The following is a 16,241-nucleotide window of genomic DNA, read 5'->3' on the forward strand; positions in this document are numbered from 1 at the left end:
ACAGAAACAGCAATAATAAATTTTACTTTGGTATTGAAGAAAGGGACCTAAATTTGAACTCAGTTCAGGGAGTGAGTAGGTGAATTCTTAGTCCTTCCTAGAGTCTGCTTTCCCGCTGAAGTTAATTTTATTCTGACTCATGTGAACACCTCTGTGTTCCAGGCTCCCTTCCCCTGAGATCTGAGCTACTGGAGCCTTTGTTTAGCTTGCCACACTCAAGGCTTTGTCATCCGTCTACAGGTTCTCTCTGTTGGGGAAAGACACTATTTTTAGCTTTTATCTTTCAGTTATGCCAGAGTCTGTCTGAATACTTGACCTCTATTCCCTAAGTCTTCCTTGGTGGCTTAGTTGTTAAAGAGTCTGCCTGCAATGAGGGAGACCCAGGTTCAATCCCTGACTCAGGAAGATCCCCTGGAGAAGGAAATGACAACCCACTCTAGTATTCTTGGACAGAAGGACCTTTTGGCTTCAGTCCATGGGGTCACAAAGAGGAGTCAGGACTAGTTTTAGATAAATCTAGACTTTGAAAGAGGCCTTATAAACCATTCAAGGACTTTCTTTAGTCTTTTTATTTTGCTGTTTTTTTTCTTTTTTTAACTTTCTCTCACTCTTATCTTCTCATTATTTGTACTGAAGTAAACCCTTAGTGAAAGTGAAAATCACTCAGTCGTGTCTGACTCTTTTTGACCCCATATATACAGTCCATGGAATTCTTCAGGCCAGAATACTGGGGTGGGTAGCCTTTCCCTTCTCCAGGGGATCTTCCCAACCCAGAGATCAAGCCCAGGTCTCTCACATTGCAGGCAGATTCTTTACCAGCTGAGCCACAAGGGAAGCCCAAGAATACTGGAGTGGGTAGCCAATCACTTCTCTAGCAGATCTTCCTGACCCAGAAGTCGAACTGGGGTCTCCTGCATTGCAGACGGATTCTCTACCAACTGAGCTCTCAGGGAAGCCTGAAGTAAACCCTTAGTGTCTTTCATTTCCCTCTACTGACCTTCAGTCATTGATTCATTCATCTATCTGTTCTTTGGACAAGGTCAAGCGCTAGGGATATAATCTACATCTCACCCACATTTATCTCTTCTCTTTTTGATAAAAGCCATTCTAACAGATAATGAGGTGATACCTCATTGGTTTGCATTTCCCTAATGATTCAGTTCCACTGTATAGTCATAAGGGATTTGATTTAGGTCATACCTAAATGGTCTAGTGGTTTTCTCTACTTTCTTCAATTTAAGTCTGAATTTGGCAATAAGGAGTTCATGATCTGAGCCACAGTCAGCTCCTGGTCTTGTTTTTGCTGACTGTATAGAGCTTCTCCATCTTTGGCTGCAAAGAATATAGTCAATCTGATTTCAGTGTTGACCTTCTGGTGATGTCCATGTGTAGAGTCTTCTCTTGTGTTGTTGGAAGAGGGTGTTTGCTGTGACCAGTGCATTCTCTTGGCAAAACTCTATTAGCCTTTGCCCTGCTTCATTCTGTACTCCAAGGCCAAATTTGCCTGTTACTCCAGGTGTTTCTCTATTTACTACTTTTACATTCCAGTCCCCTATAAGGAAAAGGGCGTCTTTTTTCGGTGTTAGTTCTAGAAGGTCCTGTAGGTCTTCATAGAACCGTTCAACTTCAGCTTCTTGAGCATTATTGGTCGGGGCAGAGACTTGGATTACAGTGCTATTGGATGGTTTCCTTGGAAATGAACAGAGATCATTCTGTGGTTTTTGAGATTGCATCCAAGTACTGCATTTTGGACTCTCTTGTTGACCATGATGGCTCCTCCATTTCTTCTAAGGGATTCTTGCCCACAGTAGTAGATATAATGGTCATCTAAGTTAAATTCACCCATTCCTGTCCATTTTAGTTCACTGATTCCTAGAATGTCGACATTCACTCTTGCCATCTCCTGTTTGACCACTTCCAATTTGCCTTGATTCATGGACCTAACATTCCAGGTTCCTATGCACTATTGCTCTTTACAGCATCAGACCTTGCTTCTATCACCAGTCCCATCCACAACTGGGTATTGTTTTTGCTTTGGCTCCATCCCTTCATTCTTTCTGGAGTTATTTCTCCACTGATCTCCAGTAGCATATTGGGCACCTACCGACCTGGGGAGTTCCTCTTTCAGTATCCTATCATTTTGCCTTTTCATACTGTTCATGGGGTTTCAAGGCAAAAATACTGAAGTGGTTTTACCATTCCCTTCTCCAGTGGACCACATTCTGTCAGCCCTCTCCACCATGACCCATCCGTCTTGGGTGGCCCCACACGGCATGGCTTAATTTCATTGAGTTAGACATGACTGTGGTCCTGTGATCAGATTGGCTAGTTTTCTGTGATTATGGTTTCAGTGTCTGCCCTCTGACGCCCTCTCACAACACCTACCCTCTTACTTGGGTTTTGCTTACCTTGGATGTGGGGTATCTATTCACAGCTGCTCCAGCAAAGTGCAGCCGCTGCTCCTGACCTTGGATGAGGATTATCTCCTCACTGCTGCCCCTCCTGACCTTGGACGTGGGGTAGCTCCTCTCGGCCACGGCCCCTGACCTCGGGCATGGGGTAGCTCCTCTCGGCCACCTCCCCTGACCTCGGGCGTGGGGTAGCTCCTATCGGCCACCTCCCCTGACCTTGGGCGTGGAGTAGCTCCTCTCGGCCACCTCCCCTGACCTCGGGCGTGGAGTAGCTCCTCTCAGCCGCTCCTGTGCCGTCGCAGCCTGGTGCTCTCGGTCACCACCCCAACCTTGGGCGAGGGTTAGCTTCTCAGGGCCACGCTTCTGCGCGGTCCATTGCAGCCGGCACGCTTCTGCGTGGTCTGGAACTGAATGATTCAGTTCAGTTCAATTCAGTCGCTCAATCCTGTCCCACTCTTTGCAACCCCATGGACTGTAGCATGCCAGGCTTCCCTGTCCGTCACCAACTCCTGGGGCTTCCTCAAACTTGTGTCCATTGAGTTGGTGATGCCATCCAACCATCTCACCCTCTGTCATCCCCTTCTCCTCCCTCCCTCAATCTTTCCCAGCTTCAGGGTCTTTTCCAGTGAGTCAGTTCTTCGCATCAGGTGGCCGAAGTATTGGAGTTTCAGCTTCAAAATCAGTCCTTCCAATGAACATTCAGGACTGATCTCGTTTAGGATGGGCTGGTTGGATCTCCTTGCGGTCCAAAGGACTCTCAAGAGTCTTCTCCAAACCCACAGTTCAAAAGCATCAATTCTTCAGTGCTCAGCTTTCTTTATAGTCCAACTCTCACATCCATATATGACTACTGGAAAAACCATAGCTTTGACCAGATGGACCTTTGTTGGCAAAGTAATGTCTATGCTTTTTAATATGCTGCCTAGGTTGGTCATAACTTTTCTTCCAAGGAGCAAGCGTCTTTTAATTTCATGGCTGCAGTCACCACCTGCAGTGATTTTGGAGCCCCCCAAAGTAAAGTCTGTCACTGTTTCCATCGTTTCCCCATGTATTTGCCATGAAGTGATGGGACCAGATGCCATGATCTTAGTTTTCTGAATGTTGAGCTTTAAGCCAACTTTTTCACTCTCCTCTTTCACTTTCATCAAGAGGCTCTTTAGTTCTTATTCGCTTTCTGCCATAAGGGTGGTGTCATCTGCATATCTGAGGTTATTGATATTTCTCCCGGCAATCTTGATTCCAGCTTGTGCTTCCTCCATCCCAGCATTTCTCATGATGTACTCTGCATATAAGTTAAATAAGCAGGGTGACAATATATAGCCCTGATATACTCCTTTTCCTATTTGGAACCAGTCTGTTGTTCCATGTCCAGTTCTAACTGTTCCTTCCTGACCTGCATACAGATTTCTTAGGAGGCAGGTCAGGTGGTCTGGTATTCCCAACTCTTGAAGAATTTTCCTGTTTGTTGTGATCCACACAGTCAAAGACTTTGGCATAGTCAATAAAGCAGAAGGAGATGTTTCTCTGAAACTCTCTTGCCTTTTCAATGATCCAGCGGATGTTGGCAATTTGATCTCTGGTTCATCTGCCTTTTCTAAATCCAGCTGGAACATCTGGAAGTTTTTGGTTCACGTGTTCTTGAAGCCTGGCGTGGAGACTTTTGAGCATTACTTTGTTAGCATGTGAGATGAGTGCAATTGTGTGGTAGTTTGAGCATTCTTTGGCATTGCCTTTCTTTGGGATTGGAATGAAAACTGACCTTTTCCACTCCTGTGGCCACTGCTGAGTTTTCCAAATTTGCTGGCATATTGAGTGCAGCACTTTCACAGCATTGTCTTTTAGGATTTGAAATAGCTCAACTGGCATGCCATCACCTACACTAGCTTTGTTCATAATGATGCTTCCTAAGGCCCATTTGACTTCACATTCCAGGATGTCTGGCTCTAGGTGAGTGATCAGGCCACCATGATTATCTGGGTCATGAAGGTCTTTTTCGTACAGTTCTTCTGTGTATTCTTGCCACCTCTTCTTAATATCTCTGCTTCTATTAGGTTCATACCATTTCTGTCCTTTATTGTGCCCATCTTTGCATGAAATGTTCCCTTGGTATCTCCAATATTCTTGAAAAGATCTCTAGTCTTTCCCATTCTATAGTTTTCCTCTATTTGTTTGCATTGATCACTGAGTAAGGCTTTCTTATCTCTCCTTACTATTCTTTGGAACTCTGCATTCAAATGGGTATGTCTTTCCTTTTCTCCTTGCCTTTTCACTTCTCTTCTTTTCACAGCTATTTGTAAGACCTCTTCCGACCACCATTTTGGCATTTTGCGTTTCTTTTTCTTGGGGATGGTCTTGATGACTGCCTCCTATACAATGTCATGAACCTCCATCCCTAGTTCTTCAAGCACAGTGTCAGATCTAATCTCTTGAATCTGTTTATCACTTCCACTGTATAAGGGGTTTGATTTAGGTCATACCTGAATGGTCTAGTGGTTTTCCCCACTTTCTTCAATTTTAGTCTGAATTTGGCAATGAGGAGTTCATCATTTGAGCCACAGTCAATTCCTAGTCTTGTTTTTGCTGACTGTATAGAGCTTCTCCATCTTTGGCTGCAAAGAATATAATCAGTCTGATTTCGGTATTGACCATCTGGTGATATCCATGTGTAGAGTCTTCTCTTGTGTTGTTGGAAGAAGGTGTTTGCTATGACCAGTGCGTTCTCTTGGCAAAACTCTATTAGCCTTTGCCCTGCTTCATTCTGTACTCCAAGGCCAAATTTGCCTGTTACTCCAGGTATTTCTTGACTTCCTACTTTTGCATTCCAGTCACCTATAATGAAAAGGACATCTTTTTTGGGTGTGAGTTCTAGAAGGTCTTGTAGGTCTTCATAGAACCGTTCAACTTCAACTTCTTGAGCATTACTCTTCAGGGCAGAGACTTGGATTACTGTGCTATTGGATGGTTTGCCTCAGAAACGAACAGAGATCATTCTGTGGTTTTTGAGATTGCATCCAAGTACTGCATTTCAGACTCTTTTGTTGACCATGATGGCTACTCCATTTCTTCTAAGGGATTCTTGCCCACAGTAGTAGATATAATGGTCATGAGTTAAATTCACCCATTCCAGTCCATTTTAGTTCACTGATTCCTAAATTGTTGATGTTCACTCTTGCCATCTCCTGTATGACCACTTCCAATTTGCCTTGATTCATGGACCTAACATTCCACATTCCTATGCAATATTGCTCTTTACAGAATTGGACTTTATTTCCATCACCAGTCACATCCACATCCCCAGTGATTGGTGATATTGAAAACTTTTCCATGTACTTGTTGGGCATTAGTGTGTTTCCTTTGGAGAAATATATATTTAAGTCTTCTTCCCATTTTTTTTGTCAGTTGGGTTTTTTTTTTGTTTTGCTTTTTGCTATTGAGTTGTGTGAGTTCTTTATCTATTTGGAGAATTAACTCCTTATCAGATAGGTGGTTTACAAATACTTTCCACCAATTGTAGGTTGTCTTTTTATTTTGTTGTTTCTTTTGCTGTGTAGAAACCTTGTAGTTTGATATAGTCTTACTTTTTGATTTTTGGTTTTGTTGTCATATCCAAAATGACTATCAGGGAGCTTTTTCCATGTTTTTTTTCCTAGGAATTTTATGGTTTCAGGTCTTACATTTAAGTCCTTAATCCATTTTGCGTTAGTTTTTGTGGCTGGTATAAGATATGGGTCCAATTTCATTCTTTTGCTTGTGGATATCCAGTTTTCCCAACATCATTTATTGAAGAGACTATCCTTTCCCCATTGAATATTCTTGGCTCCCCAAGGCCTTTTCTTATCCAGCTAGGCAAATAACTTCCAAATGCAATTCTTCGCCCTAATGACTTTCAGGAGGCTAAGGGAAGTTTTGCTTCCCTGAGGGCTGGGCCAGCCTGCATGCTGGATCTGTTCTGTAGCTCCTGCAGAACTTGAAGGAACTTCTCAGAACTGAGATGTACTTGTGTGTGGTGGGGCAGTGGGTGATGTTAGAGGAGGGCCACCACTCAAATAGAAGAACTGCCAGTGGGGATCACATGCAACTAGACCTATTTAGACTGAAGGACTGTTTACTTCAACTAGGAATTCACTATGCTCATAGCTACTGGGGTAAGAAGGAAGGGGGACAGGCATCTTTATGTCTCCTGGACTGATCAAGCTTATTAGAGCAGTGCTCTGGAGCTTGGGAGAGAAGTTCTCAGGGACAGCTTCTTTCTGTCCAAGGACCTCCCAGTGGTCACCGCTCTGATAGAATGGCTGGTGGTGTCTTGTGGAAGACAGGGTATAGGAGAGGAAGGGTGCCTGATTCTAAAGGAAGGGGCATGGCGTGGGGAAGGGGGAGAGGAAGACTCTCCATATTCTCCTCTGACTCTCACCATCTGTCACCATCTTTTCGGGAATAAGAATCAGGAGCTGCCTCCAGAGGAACAGGGACCCAGCATTAGGAACCTGGATTTCTGGCCCAAACTCATCACACTCATTGTGTCAATCATAGAGGAAGATAAGAATTCCTACACCCTCGTTCTGAACCAGTAAGTGTCGCCGCACTTGGCCTTTCTGTTTGGTGGTTGGTTTGTCCCCCTGTCTAACAGCCTCTTTCTTTCCTGTCTCTGTGTGTTCACAGTGCCACCTCTTCCTCCTGTTCGTCCGTCTGTCCCTCTGTCCCTTGTATCTGTCTGGGTAACTCTTTCTGGAGACAGGTGTGGAAACATAATGAGGGGCCCCGCCCAGACTGAGCCAGCCTCCCTGGAGAGAGACCTCTGGGAGTGGCTGCCCTCGGCGTCCCTGGGGACCCAGAGACCAGGCCTGCATGTGTCTATCCACTGTGAATAAAGAGAGCCTTCTGATGCCCAACTCCTTGCTCCTTCTGCTAGCGTATTTAGCCTGGGCTTGTCTTTCAGCCTCAACCCTTCTCCTCCTGGCCAGAGTTCCCTGCCTTCTAGGCATCATCTCCCGTAGGGCCACCTTGCCTGAGGGGATCCTCTGCTCCAATGTGTCCCTCTGCCTACCACTGGCCCTGGGTCCTTATTCTGCAGTTGGAGTCTGGCCCTGTTTCCTAGGCTTCTCCTCTCTTCAATCTGACCTCCAAGAACTAGTCCTATTGGCCTTAGAATTACTCAAATCAAATGCCTCTGCCGTATTCTCTGACTGTGTCTTCTTCCATCATCCAGGTTTCCCCAGGAGTTGAATGTGGGAAAAGTCAGCGCAGAAGTGATGTGGCAACTCTTTGCCCAAGACATGAAATATGCACTGGAGGGTAAGGGTGTGCCCATGGCAGTGGGCTGCAAACCCCTAGCCAAAGCACCTGTTCGCCATCCCTTTATTCTCCCAGACAGCTACATGTTCTAGGTGAATAGTGCAGTGAGAAGCTAGAGGGATTCTAGGCAGAGTGGGTGATAGGCCGCAGGAGACCTTGCGTAGGCAAAGCTTCAACCAAAGGAGTGATGGGAATTGCTGTGTGGATGTAGGTTCCTCCTTCCAGCTCCAGAGCAAGCGCCTGTTTCACACTTTCCCAGCCCAGAGATCAGCTCTTCCCATGCTAGCTGTTCTCAAGTGGCCCACTCCCTAGAGAATAGTCTTACGACACTTGCCTTTACAGTTTTACAGAATCATGGAACTTTAAATACATAGATAAGATTATTTTCTCACACCGTAGACTGCCTGGCCTGACTTTCTTTGAAAGTTGTTCTAGACTGGCATGACAAACCCAGAAAGATACTTCCCTCACTTTTTCCATGGAACCAGTTATTACTCATCTTGTTCATTCTGCTTATTCTTCTGTTCGTTTCCCACTTTGGCCCACAAAGAGGTCACTCCCTACCCGTGTCAGACCTTCCTGTTTCTGCCCATCTGTGCTCACTCACTTGGCTGCATTTCCTGTCGCTGTATGCTACGCTAGTCGTCTCCTCAGTCTGTGAAAGTGGGCCTGGATGGAGGGGGAGCAGTCTGGAGCAAGGACAAACCAGAGTCTGCGTGTGTTATTTGGCTAGGGTGGGGGAAGCGGGTAACCCTCTCAGGCTTTTAAACGCTTGAGGTTCAGGAGCAGTACGTTTTGAGGCTGAAAGAAGCCTTGCAGATCTGTGCTCACTTTGAGACGGTCACGTGCTGTCCGAGCACGTTCTGTAACTCTTCCCGGAGCAGGCTGCCTCCTGTCCGCGCTGGGTCATGCCTGGGGCTGCAGCCCATGCCTTAGCCGCTCCGGCCTCTGACTTGGTCACATGTCCCTTTCCCCCAGGCAGCACGTGGTGAGTGAAGCGGGGAGTATTGCCCCAGTTCTTAAAGAACTCCAGCTCCAGTGGATTTGGGGGGGTGGGGGCGGGAAGACAAGTACCTGTGAAAAGTGTATTGATTCCACAAGAGCAAGAGTGTAAGGCTGGGCAGAGGTTTTTCAAGCAGAGGAAATAAGTAAAAAGGGGAAACGGCGAGAGCAGGGTGGAGGTGGGGGCAGGAGAGGGGCGTGCAGTCCTGGGCTCCAGGACTTCTAACTGCTGCCTGCTAAGTCAGCTCTGCTTTTATCAATTTTATATGAGACTTTAAATGAAATTTCTTTCAAAAGGGGAATTCTGCTGATGTTTAAAATAAACATAAAAGAGTTGAAAACTGCTTTAAAGAAAGAACTCATGTTGACCTGGTTTCAAATCTCAGTTTTACCACTTACTGCACAGTGTGTTCTTAGACTAAGCTACTTAACTCTTGTGAGCTCCCATTTTTTTTTTTCATCTATAAAATGGGAGTGATGATGGCATCTATTTCGCTGAGGTAATGAAGTAGCTGAGATGTATGTGACATACTTAGCATACTGCCTGACATTTATTAAAGGCACATGAGCAGAGATGCAGTGTTAACACAGTAGTATTTTTATAAGATTTTACCTCAGTGGAAAATGAGGGCAGGCAGAACAGGGAGAGACTGGAAGCTGGGTGCAGACAATGTGATCGTTTATGGCAGGGGGGTGGGCTGGAATTATAGCAGAGAACTTAGAGGAAGAATGGGCTTGGATAGACATCTGAAGGAAGCTGTGACAGGGCTTAGTGACTGTCAGAATGGTGAAGGGCAAGAGAAGGGGAGGGGTTTGGAGACCTGGTTGATAAAAGGATAGTGTTGACTGCTGCTGTTAAAATGCTACCATTCACTCAGCCTTTTGAAAGTCAACTTTATTGAGGTGTAATATGCATAAAATAAAATAACACTCTAAGAGTACAATTTGATGAGCTTTGACAAATAAGTACACCTGTGTAACTACTGGCCCAGTTAGGATACAGAACAGAAAGTCTCTTCAGTAAATCCCCACCCTGTTCACCAAGCATATTGAGTACATTCTTTGTGCCACATACCGTGCTGGTTGTTGGGACCCCATGAGATAAATGAGGCATAGTCCGAGCCGGTGAGAAGCTCAGATCAGGCTAGATGACAGACCTATAAATTGGCAGTTACAGTTCAAACTTAAGTGCTCCCAAGGGAATAAAAATTGGGTGCTGGGAATTGTATAACCCAGATCTGGAGAGAGCACGGGAGGGCTTTCTGTAGGAGGTGATATACTGACTGACACCTGAAGGATGACAGAACTTGGCTGGCGGGGAGGGGAGGCATTCGTGACAGGGAAGGGAGAGACAGACATCTGAGGCGGAGGTTACGGTACGTTCGGAGACTTGGGTTCTAGAGAGAGCTGGCATGCTTCGGGACCTGGATGCAGCAGGTCAGTGTGATTAACACCTTAGAGTGTAGGGAAGAGATGAGTGAGAGATGAAGACAGAGAAGCAGGGTAGAGCTAGATCACACAGGAGGTTCTAGGCCATATTTAGGATTTGGGACTCCATCCTGAGGCAATTGAGAGCCATTGAACAGCAACCCAGGTTAAACAAGGGATTAACATGACCACATTTTTAATATAGAAAAGCCACTTAGCCTGGCTACCATACGGAGAATAGGTTGGAGGAGGACCAGTTTGGAGACTATTATAGTAATCCAGGTTGGAGATGGTGATGATGAGACCTAGACAGGTACAAGTGTGACTATAAAGAAATGCATAAATTCCAGAGAAGTTTTAGAGGTGAAATTAACAGGCATTGGTGGGTTAAATGGATGTGAATAGATAGGAAGAAGGAAGACCTGAAAGTGATGCTCAGTATTGAACAAGAGGGTAAGATTCGTGTGGATACTATGTTCACCTTCAGCTGGAGATGTTAAGATAGCAAAAGATGGTTACTGGAGTTAAACCCAGGCATAGTGAGATGCTCCATCAGAGACTCATACAGACATGATCAGAACCAGAGAGAGATCTGGGGGAGACGTCAGCAGTCTGGTAGTTGAAATCACGAGGTTGAAAGAACTCTCCAAGGAGAAAGATGAAGGGAGGAAGGAACGTGGAAGTCAGGGGCAGGAGAAGGTTGAGCTACTCAATTGCCCCTTTTTAACAGATCAACCACCTTCTAACACCCCTGCCCCCCAACAATAGCCTCCAGTAACCACTGGAGCATGACTCCATGAGGCTTGTTAGAATAAAGTATGGCCAGTGTTTCGTCACTCATCCTGTTAGGTTTTGTACCACAGAAGTTAATTAGAAATTAGGGATTGACAAAAGTCTACAAGCAATAAATGTTGGAGAGGATGTGGAGAAAAGGGAACCCTCTTACACTGTTGGTGGGAATGCAAACTAGTACAGCCACTGTGGAAAACAGTGTGGAGATTTCTTAAAAAACTGGAAATAGAACTGCCGTATGACCCAGCAATACCACTTCTGGACATACACACTGAGGAATCCAGATCTGAAAGAGACACGTGCACCCCAGTGTTCATCACAGCACTGTTTATAATAGCCAGGACATGGAAGCAACCTAGATGCCCATCAGCAGACGAATGGATAAGGAAGCTGTGGTACATATACACCATGGAATATTACTCAGCCGTTAAAAAGAACTCATTTGAATCAGTTCTAATGAGATGGATGAAACTGGAGCCCATTATACAGAGTGAAGTAAGCCAGAAAGATAAAGAACATTACAGTATACTAACACATATATACGGAATTTAGAAAGATGGTAACGATGGCCCTATATGCAGGGCAGAAGAAGAGACGCAGAAGTACAGAACAGACTTTTGAACTCTGTGGGAGAAGGTGAGGGTGGGATGTTTCGAAAGAACAGCATGTATATTATCTGTGGTGAAACAGACCACCAGCCCAGGTGGGATGCATGAGTCAAGTGCTCGGGCCTGGTGGACTGGGAAGACCCAGAGGAATCGGGTGGAGAGGGAGGTGGGATGGGGGACCGGGATGGGGAATACGTGTAACTCTATGGCTGATTCATATCAATGTATGACAAAACCCACTGAAAAATAAAAAAAACAAAAAACAAAAGCATTATCCATGAAGGGAGAAAAAAGACAAACTGAACTTTATGAAAATTAAGAATTCTTCCCTTTGAAAAATACTATAAAAAATGCAAAGACAAACTAAGACCAGAAGAAAATATTTGTAAAACATGTATCTGCTTAAAGACTTGTGTCCAGAATATATTAAAAAAAATTTCAAAATATCAAAAAAAAAGAAAGAAAGAGATTAGGGATTGAGGCCAGTGTACAGATTATGGATTGACAGAGCAAGTGAGACTTCTCTGCAAATGCAGTAGCTTGGAGATGCCTAGAAGAAAAGAATCAGGGAGTGCTGAAGGGATGGAGCAGCACTGCCCCCTGTCCCAGTGGGCTGCTGACCAGAAAGGAGAGCGGGTCCCCCGGGTGGTTCCTTCTTAGCTTTTAGGTTCTCGGCCTGGCTTAAGGACAGCAGCGGGGAGAGGACGGGGCGCCCTGGAGGGTCTCTTTGGCGTCCCTGACTCGCTCACTTTCTGTATTGCCCGTTGGGTCTCTGCTTCCTCACAAGCCTGCACTGCCATTCGCATACGAAAAGTCCTCTTTCTGGGCGGTAAGCACTTTTGGTTGTTGTCCCTTTACCTGTAGCCTTACTCCTTTTTCCTCTTCTCTGGCTCACTGCTTCTTAGAAGAGTCTGTAAATGCCACCTCGGGTTGAGGCGGTGCTGCCTGCAGTGCCAGGAGATGACATTCCCGGGACAAAGGAGCCTCTTGAGGCTGAATCCCAGACTCGCATTTCCTCCCTGGGCGTCTGCTGCTCTGATTCACAAGGGCAGCTGGCTGTCCTGTCTGACGTGGAGGAGCAGCAGCCGTGGCAACTCGGAGCTGAGCGGTAGTGTTCCCAAGGACAGCGACCTTCCCCGCCCTGTCACTCAGCATTCTCCCCATTTTGCTTGCTTTCACTATTATGTTATATGGAAGCACATAGTTGGCTTTTATTATTCAAACAAAATTAATGCTTCATCTCTAAAGGGGGTAGATGAAGAAAACCTGTGGGTGTGGCCAGTGCTCTAGACTCTCTGGGCAAGCTGTTGGTGATCTTTATCCTAGATTTCCCAGTAGCCTCTGCAGACTTGGCTGTATAACCTTTCACATAAGCATCCCATTTCCTGTAGCAGGATGGCTCTTTCATCTGGCTGTGTTTCCCTGGTTTCCACACTGACTTATTTGCATACTTCTCCGAGAGTTCCTTTTCCAGTGTTTCAGCTCTGCTCTGGGACTGTTCAGTTTACCTCAGGATTGTGTTCACTGTGGCTGCTCAACTGCTCTTTCTGTTAGCTTGGGCCCACTTTGGTTTTCCCTGTCTCTGTGTGGCTGTCAGTAACCCATGTATGTCATGTATGACTGCCCATCTCTGCATTTAAGTCCATCTGAGGACATGGCTCAGCTACTAGGATTAGTAAAGCCCTGGAAGATAAAGGGTAAAGTAAAGCGTCATCCCCCTCACATCCTGGGTGGTTTCCCCACTGGTCAGCCTTAGCGCCCATGTTCTTTTCTCCTCTTCTTCACCAGTGGCCGGCATCTCACTTGCACTTCCAAAAGCCAGCACGGGAAGACTATGGGCCTTATCTGGGTGTCTGACTTAGCCTCTGAAGGAAGGTTTGGGTCAGGCTTTTAGCAAAATACTCAGTGCTAGGGGGAGATGGCTGTGGGGAGGTGCTGGGAAGTCCCCCTTCTTCTAAGACATCTGGTAGCGCCGCCCAGCTGGATCCGCCTTGGGAAAGCCCAGGAAGCGTGGCCTGCGCTGTGGTACCTGACCCCGCCTCCCTCCCCCGAGCAGAGCATGAGAAGGACAGGCTGTGCAAGAGCGCTGACTACATGAACCTGCACTTCAAGGTCAAGTGGCTGCACAATGAATACGTCCAGGATCTGCCTGCCCTCCAGGGCCAGGTGCCTGAGTACCCAGCGTGAGTCATCACGTGGGGGCTGCGGAGGGAAGGGGGGCTCAGGGGCTGGGCACTGCCAGTATCCTTGCTGCCAGGCACGTGGCAGCTGCCAGCACCAGCTCCAACCTCTCCGTCTTCCTGCCTGGCTGCAGGTGGTTTGAGCAGTTTGTCCTGCAGTGGCTGGACGAGAATGAGGATGTGTCCTTGGAATTCCTGCGTGGGGCCTTGGAACGAGATAAGAAGGATGGGGTGAGTCAGGGGCTTGAACTTCACAGGTGTCTAGCCGGGTCTCCCAGCAATTAGCTGGCAGCAGGAGTCCCTGGGCGCTAGCCGGGATGGCCGTCCCCACCTGGTGGAGTCCATAAGGAGGGCTGTGCAGGGCCGTGGCGCCACCCCTGCTGTGCAGAGAGCCCTTCAGGGCCTGACAAACGTGGGACGAGGCCGCAGCTGCAGATGGTGACCCTGTGTGTGGCCTTCCTTAGTTCCAGCAGACATCAGAGCACGCACTCTTCTCTTGCTCTGTGGTGGACGTCTTCACACAGCTCAATCAGAGCTTTGAGATCATCCGGAAATTGGAATGCCCAGACCCCAACATCCTTGCCCACTACATGAGGAGATTTGCTAAGGTACCGTGACCCTCCTACCCTTTTCCCCTTACTCCGTTATACTCACGGCCTATCTACAGACCTGAGATCAACCCCTCTATCTGATGGCCTTTGGGTACAGCCCAGCGTCACCCCATGCTCCTTTACTTGAACCTGGGGTGGACAGGTGGGTTTGTTTCAGTGGGGTAGAGAGGGAGATTGGTCCCCTACTTTGAGATTCCTCTTTATGTACATGTTGTTACTGTTCTGGGAGATGTGTGACCCCAGGTGTGATCCTCATGGGGAAAGCTAAGGGTCCCCTCTCCTTCCTCTTCCCCTTTCTTCTCAGACCATTGGAAAGGTGCTCATGGAATATGCAGACATCTTGTCAAAGAACTTCCCAGCTTACTGCACAAAGGAGAAAATGGTGAGGGCCAGGCTTTTCGCTTTTGAAACTATCCTCAGAGCTGAGGGTGGGGTGATGCTCCTGACTTGTGATTCCCAGCAGGGCTGTGCTTGAGATTATGCCACAAAACAACAAGAACTGATAAGGAGTTCCTTTGAGCCTCCGTTTGGTAATTTATCCTCTGCTGAGCTAGACCTTTGCTTAGTCTTTCTTTCTTTTTTTTTTTTTTTTAATACATTCAGAGAGCTATAAAGGGTAATCCCATGAACACCTGGGGCTCCCCCATTCAGGATTAAAGCAGAAACATTTGCTTCTAGTCTTCATTTAGGGAGAGCTGTCAGCATTGCTTCCAGATCTCAGTGCTTAGGGAGAGACGGGTGTAACACGTGCTGTAAATCCCGTGTGGTTTTTGGAGCCATGTGAGAGAGGCAGGGCCCTAGACTGCGTCCTGTGCTGAATGGAGCCCAGACTTCACACTTCCGTCTGTCCCCACAGCCTTGCATTCTGATGAACAACATGCAGCAGCTGAGGGTGCAGCTGGAGAAGATGTTTGAGGCCATGGGAGGCAAGGAGGTAGGTCTGAGGTCCAGGGTTGCCGCATTCTCCCTTTATTCCCGAGCTCCTCAGCTGCAGAACTCTGCCCTCTCCTGACCGGGTCTGGACCTGAAGTTTAGCTTGGGGTTTGGACTGGTTTGAGCTGAGAGATTTGAGTTGGCACTGGGGTAGAGGCCCTCGGAGGGAGGGGTCGGGGCACAGGAGGGAAGAAAGGCCTAAGAGAAGCAGCTGAGCCAAGCCTGCCTCCTGTGGATGCAGCTGGACCCTGAGACTGCAGACAGTCTGAAGGAGCTTCAGGTGAAGCTGAATGCAGTTCTGGATGAGCTCAGCATGGTGTTTGGAAACAGGTCAGTGGCCCCAGAACACCCGGCCCTCGGAGCCGAGCGTGGTGCCTGGCCAGTCCCCGAGCCCCTGCCCCGCTGGCCTCCACCCAGCCGCACCCTTGTGCACCTTCCCCTCTTCCTGCTGGCCTGCGCTGTCGGAGCTGCACCGTGGGTGTGCCAGAGCGGGGCCGAGGCGCCGGAGCTGCTTGAGGGCCAGTGTGTGCGGGGGCCAAGGAGGGCTGCACTGTGGGCGCGTGTGTAGTTTCCAGGTGCGGATCGATGAGTGCGTTCGACAAATGGCTGACATCCTGAGCCAGGTGCGGGGCCCAGGGAACGCATCCCCCAACGCACGGGCCTCGGTGACCCAGGATGCAGACAGTGTGCTCCGGCCTCTCATGGACTTCCTGGACGGCAAGTGAGTACAGTACCCAGGGCTGTCCTGTGGGGACGAAGCAGGCAGAGGCAGGCAGAGGAGCTGCTCAGGGAGGGGTCTCTCAAGCACTCAGCCCATCCTGACCTGCGGCCTGGCCCTGCAGCCTCACGCTTTTTGCCGCTGTGTGTGAGAAGACGGTCCTGAAGCGCGTGCTGAAGGAGCTCTGGCGGGTGGTAATGAACACGATGGAAAGGACGATCGTTCTGCCTCCACTCACTGACCAGACGGTAAGGACAGCTCCTTTC

At 47.7% G+C, this 16,241-nt stretch overlaps 1 protein-coding gene across 2 annotated transcripts in view; it reads left to right on the forward strand.

Moving 5' to 3' along the window:
* UNC13B (unc-13 homolog B) overlaps window positions 1–16,241 on the forward strand; it is a 197,173-nt gene that overhangs the window by 174,970 nt on the left and 5,962 nt on the right. For both annotated transcript variants that reach the window (XM_065907910.1, XM_065907909.1), the window contains 10 exons: window positions 6,851–6,978; window positions 7,618–7,703; window positions 13,590–13,716; window positions 13,848–13,944; window positions 14,178–14,321; window positions 14,629–14,706; window positions 15,181–15,258; window positions 15,499–15,587; window positions 15,826–15,978; window positions 16,100–16,223. In XM_065907910.1, the coding sequence (XP_065763982.1) occupies window positions 6,851–6,978; window positions 7,618–7,703; window positions 13,590–13,716; window positions 13,848–13,944; window positions 14,178–14,321; window positions 14,629–14,706; window positions 15,181–15,258; window positions 15,499–15,587; window positions 15,826–15,978; window positions 16,100–16,223 (1,104 nt within the window). The remainder of the gene's footprint in view (window positions 1–6,850; window positions 6,979–7,617; window positions 7,704–13,589; window positions 13,717–13,847; window positions 13,945–14,177; window positions 14,322–14,628; window positions 14,707–15,180; window positions 15,259–15,498; window positions 15,588–15,825; window positions 15,979–16,099; window positions 16,224–16,241) is intronic.

Source organism: Muntiacus reevesi, chromosome 17, assembly GCF_963930625.1.
Source record: "Muntiacus reevesi chromosome 17, mMunRee1.1, whole genome shotgun sequence".
Taxonomy (NCBI): domain Eukaryota; kingdom Metazoa; phylum Chordata; class Mammalia; order Artiodactyla; family Cervidae; genus Muntiacus; species Muntiacus reevesi.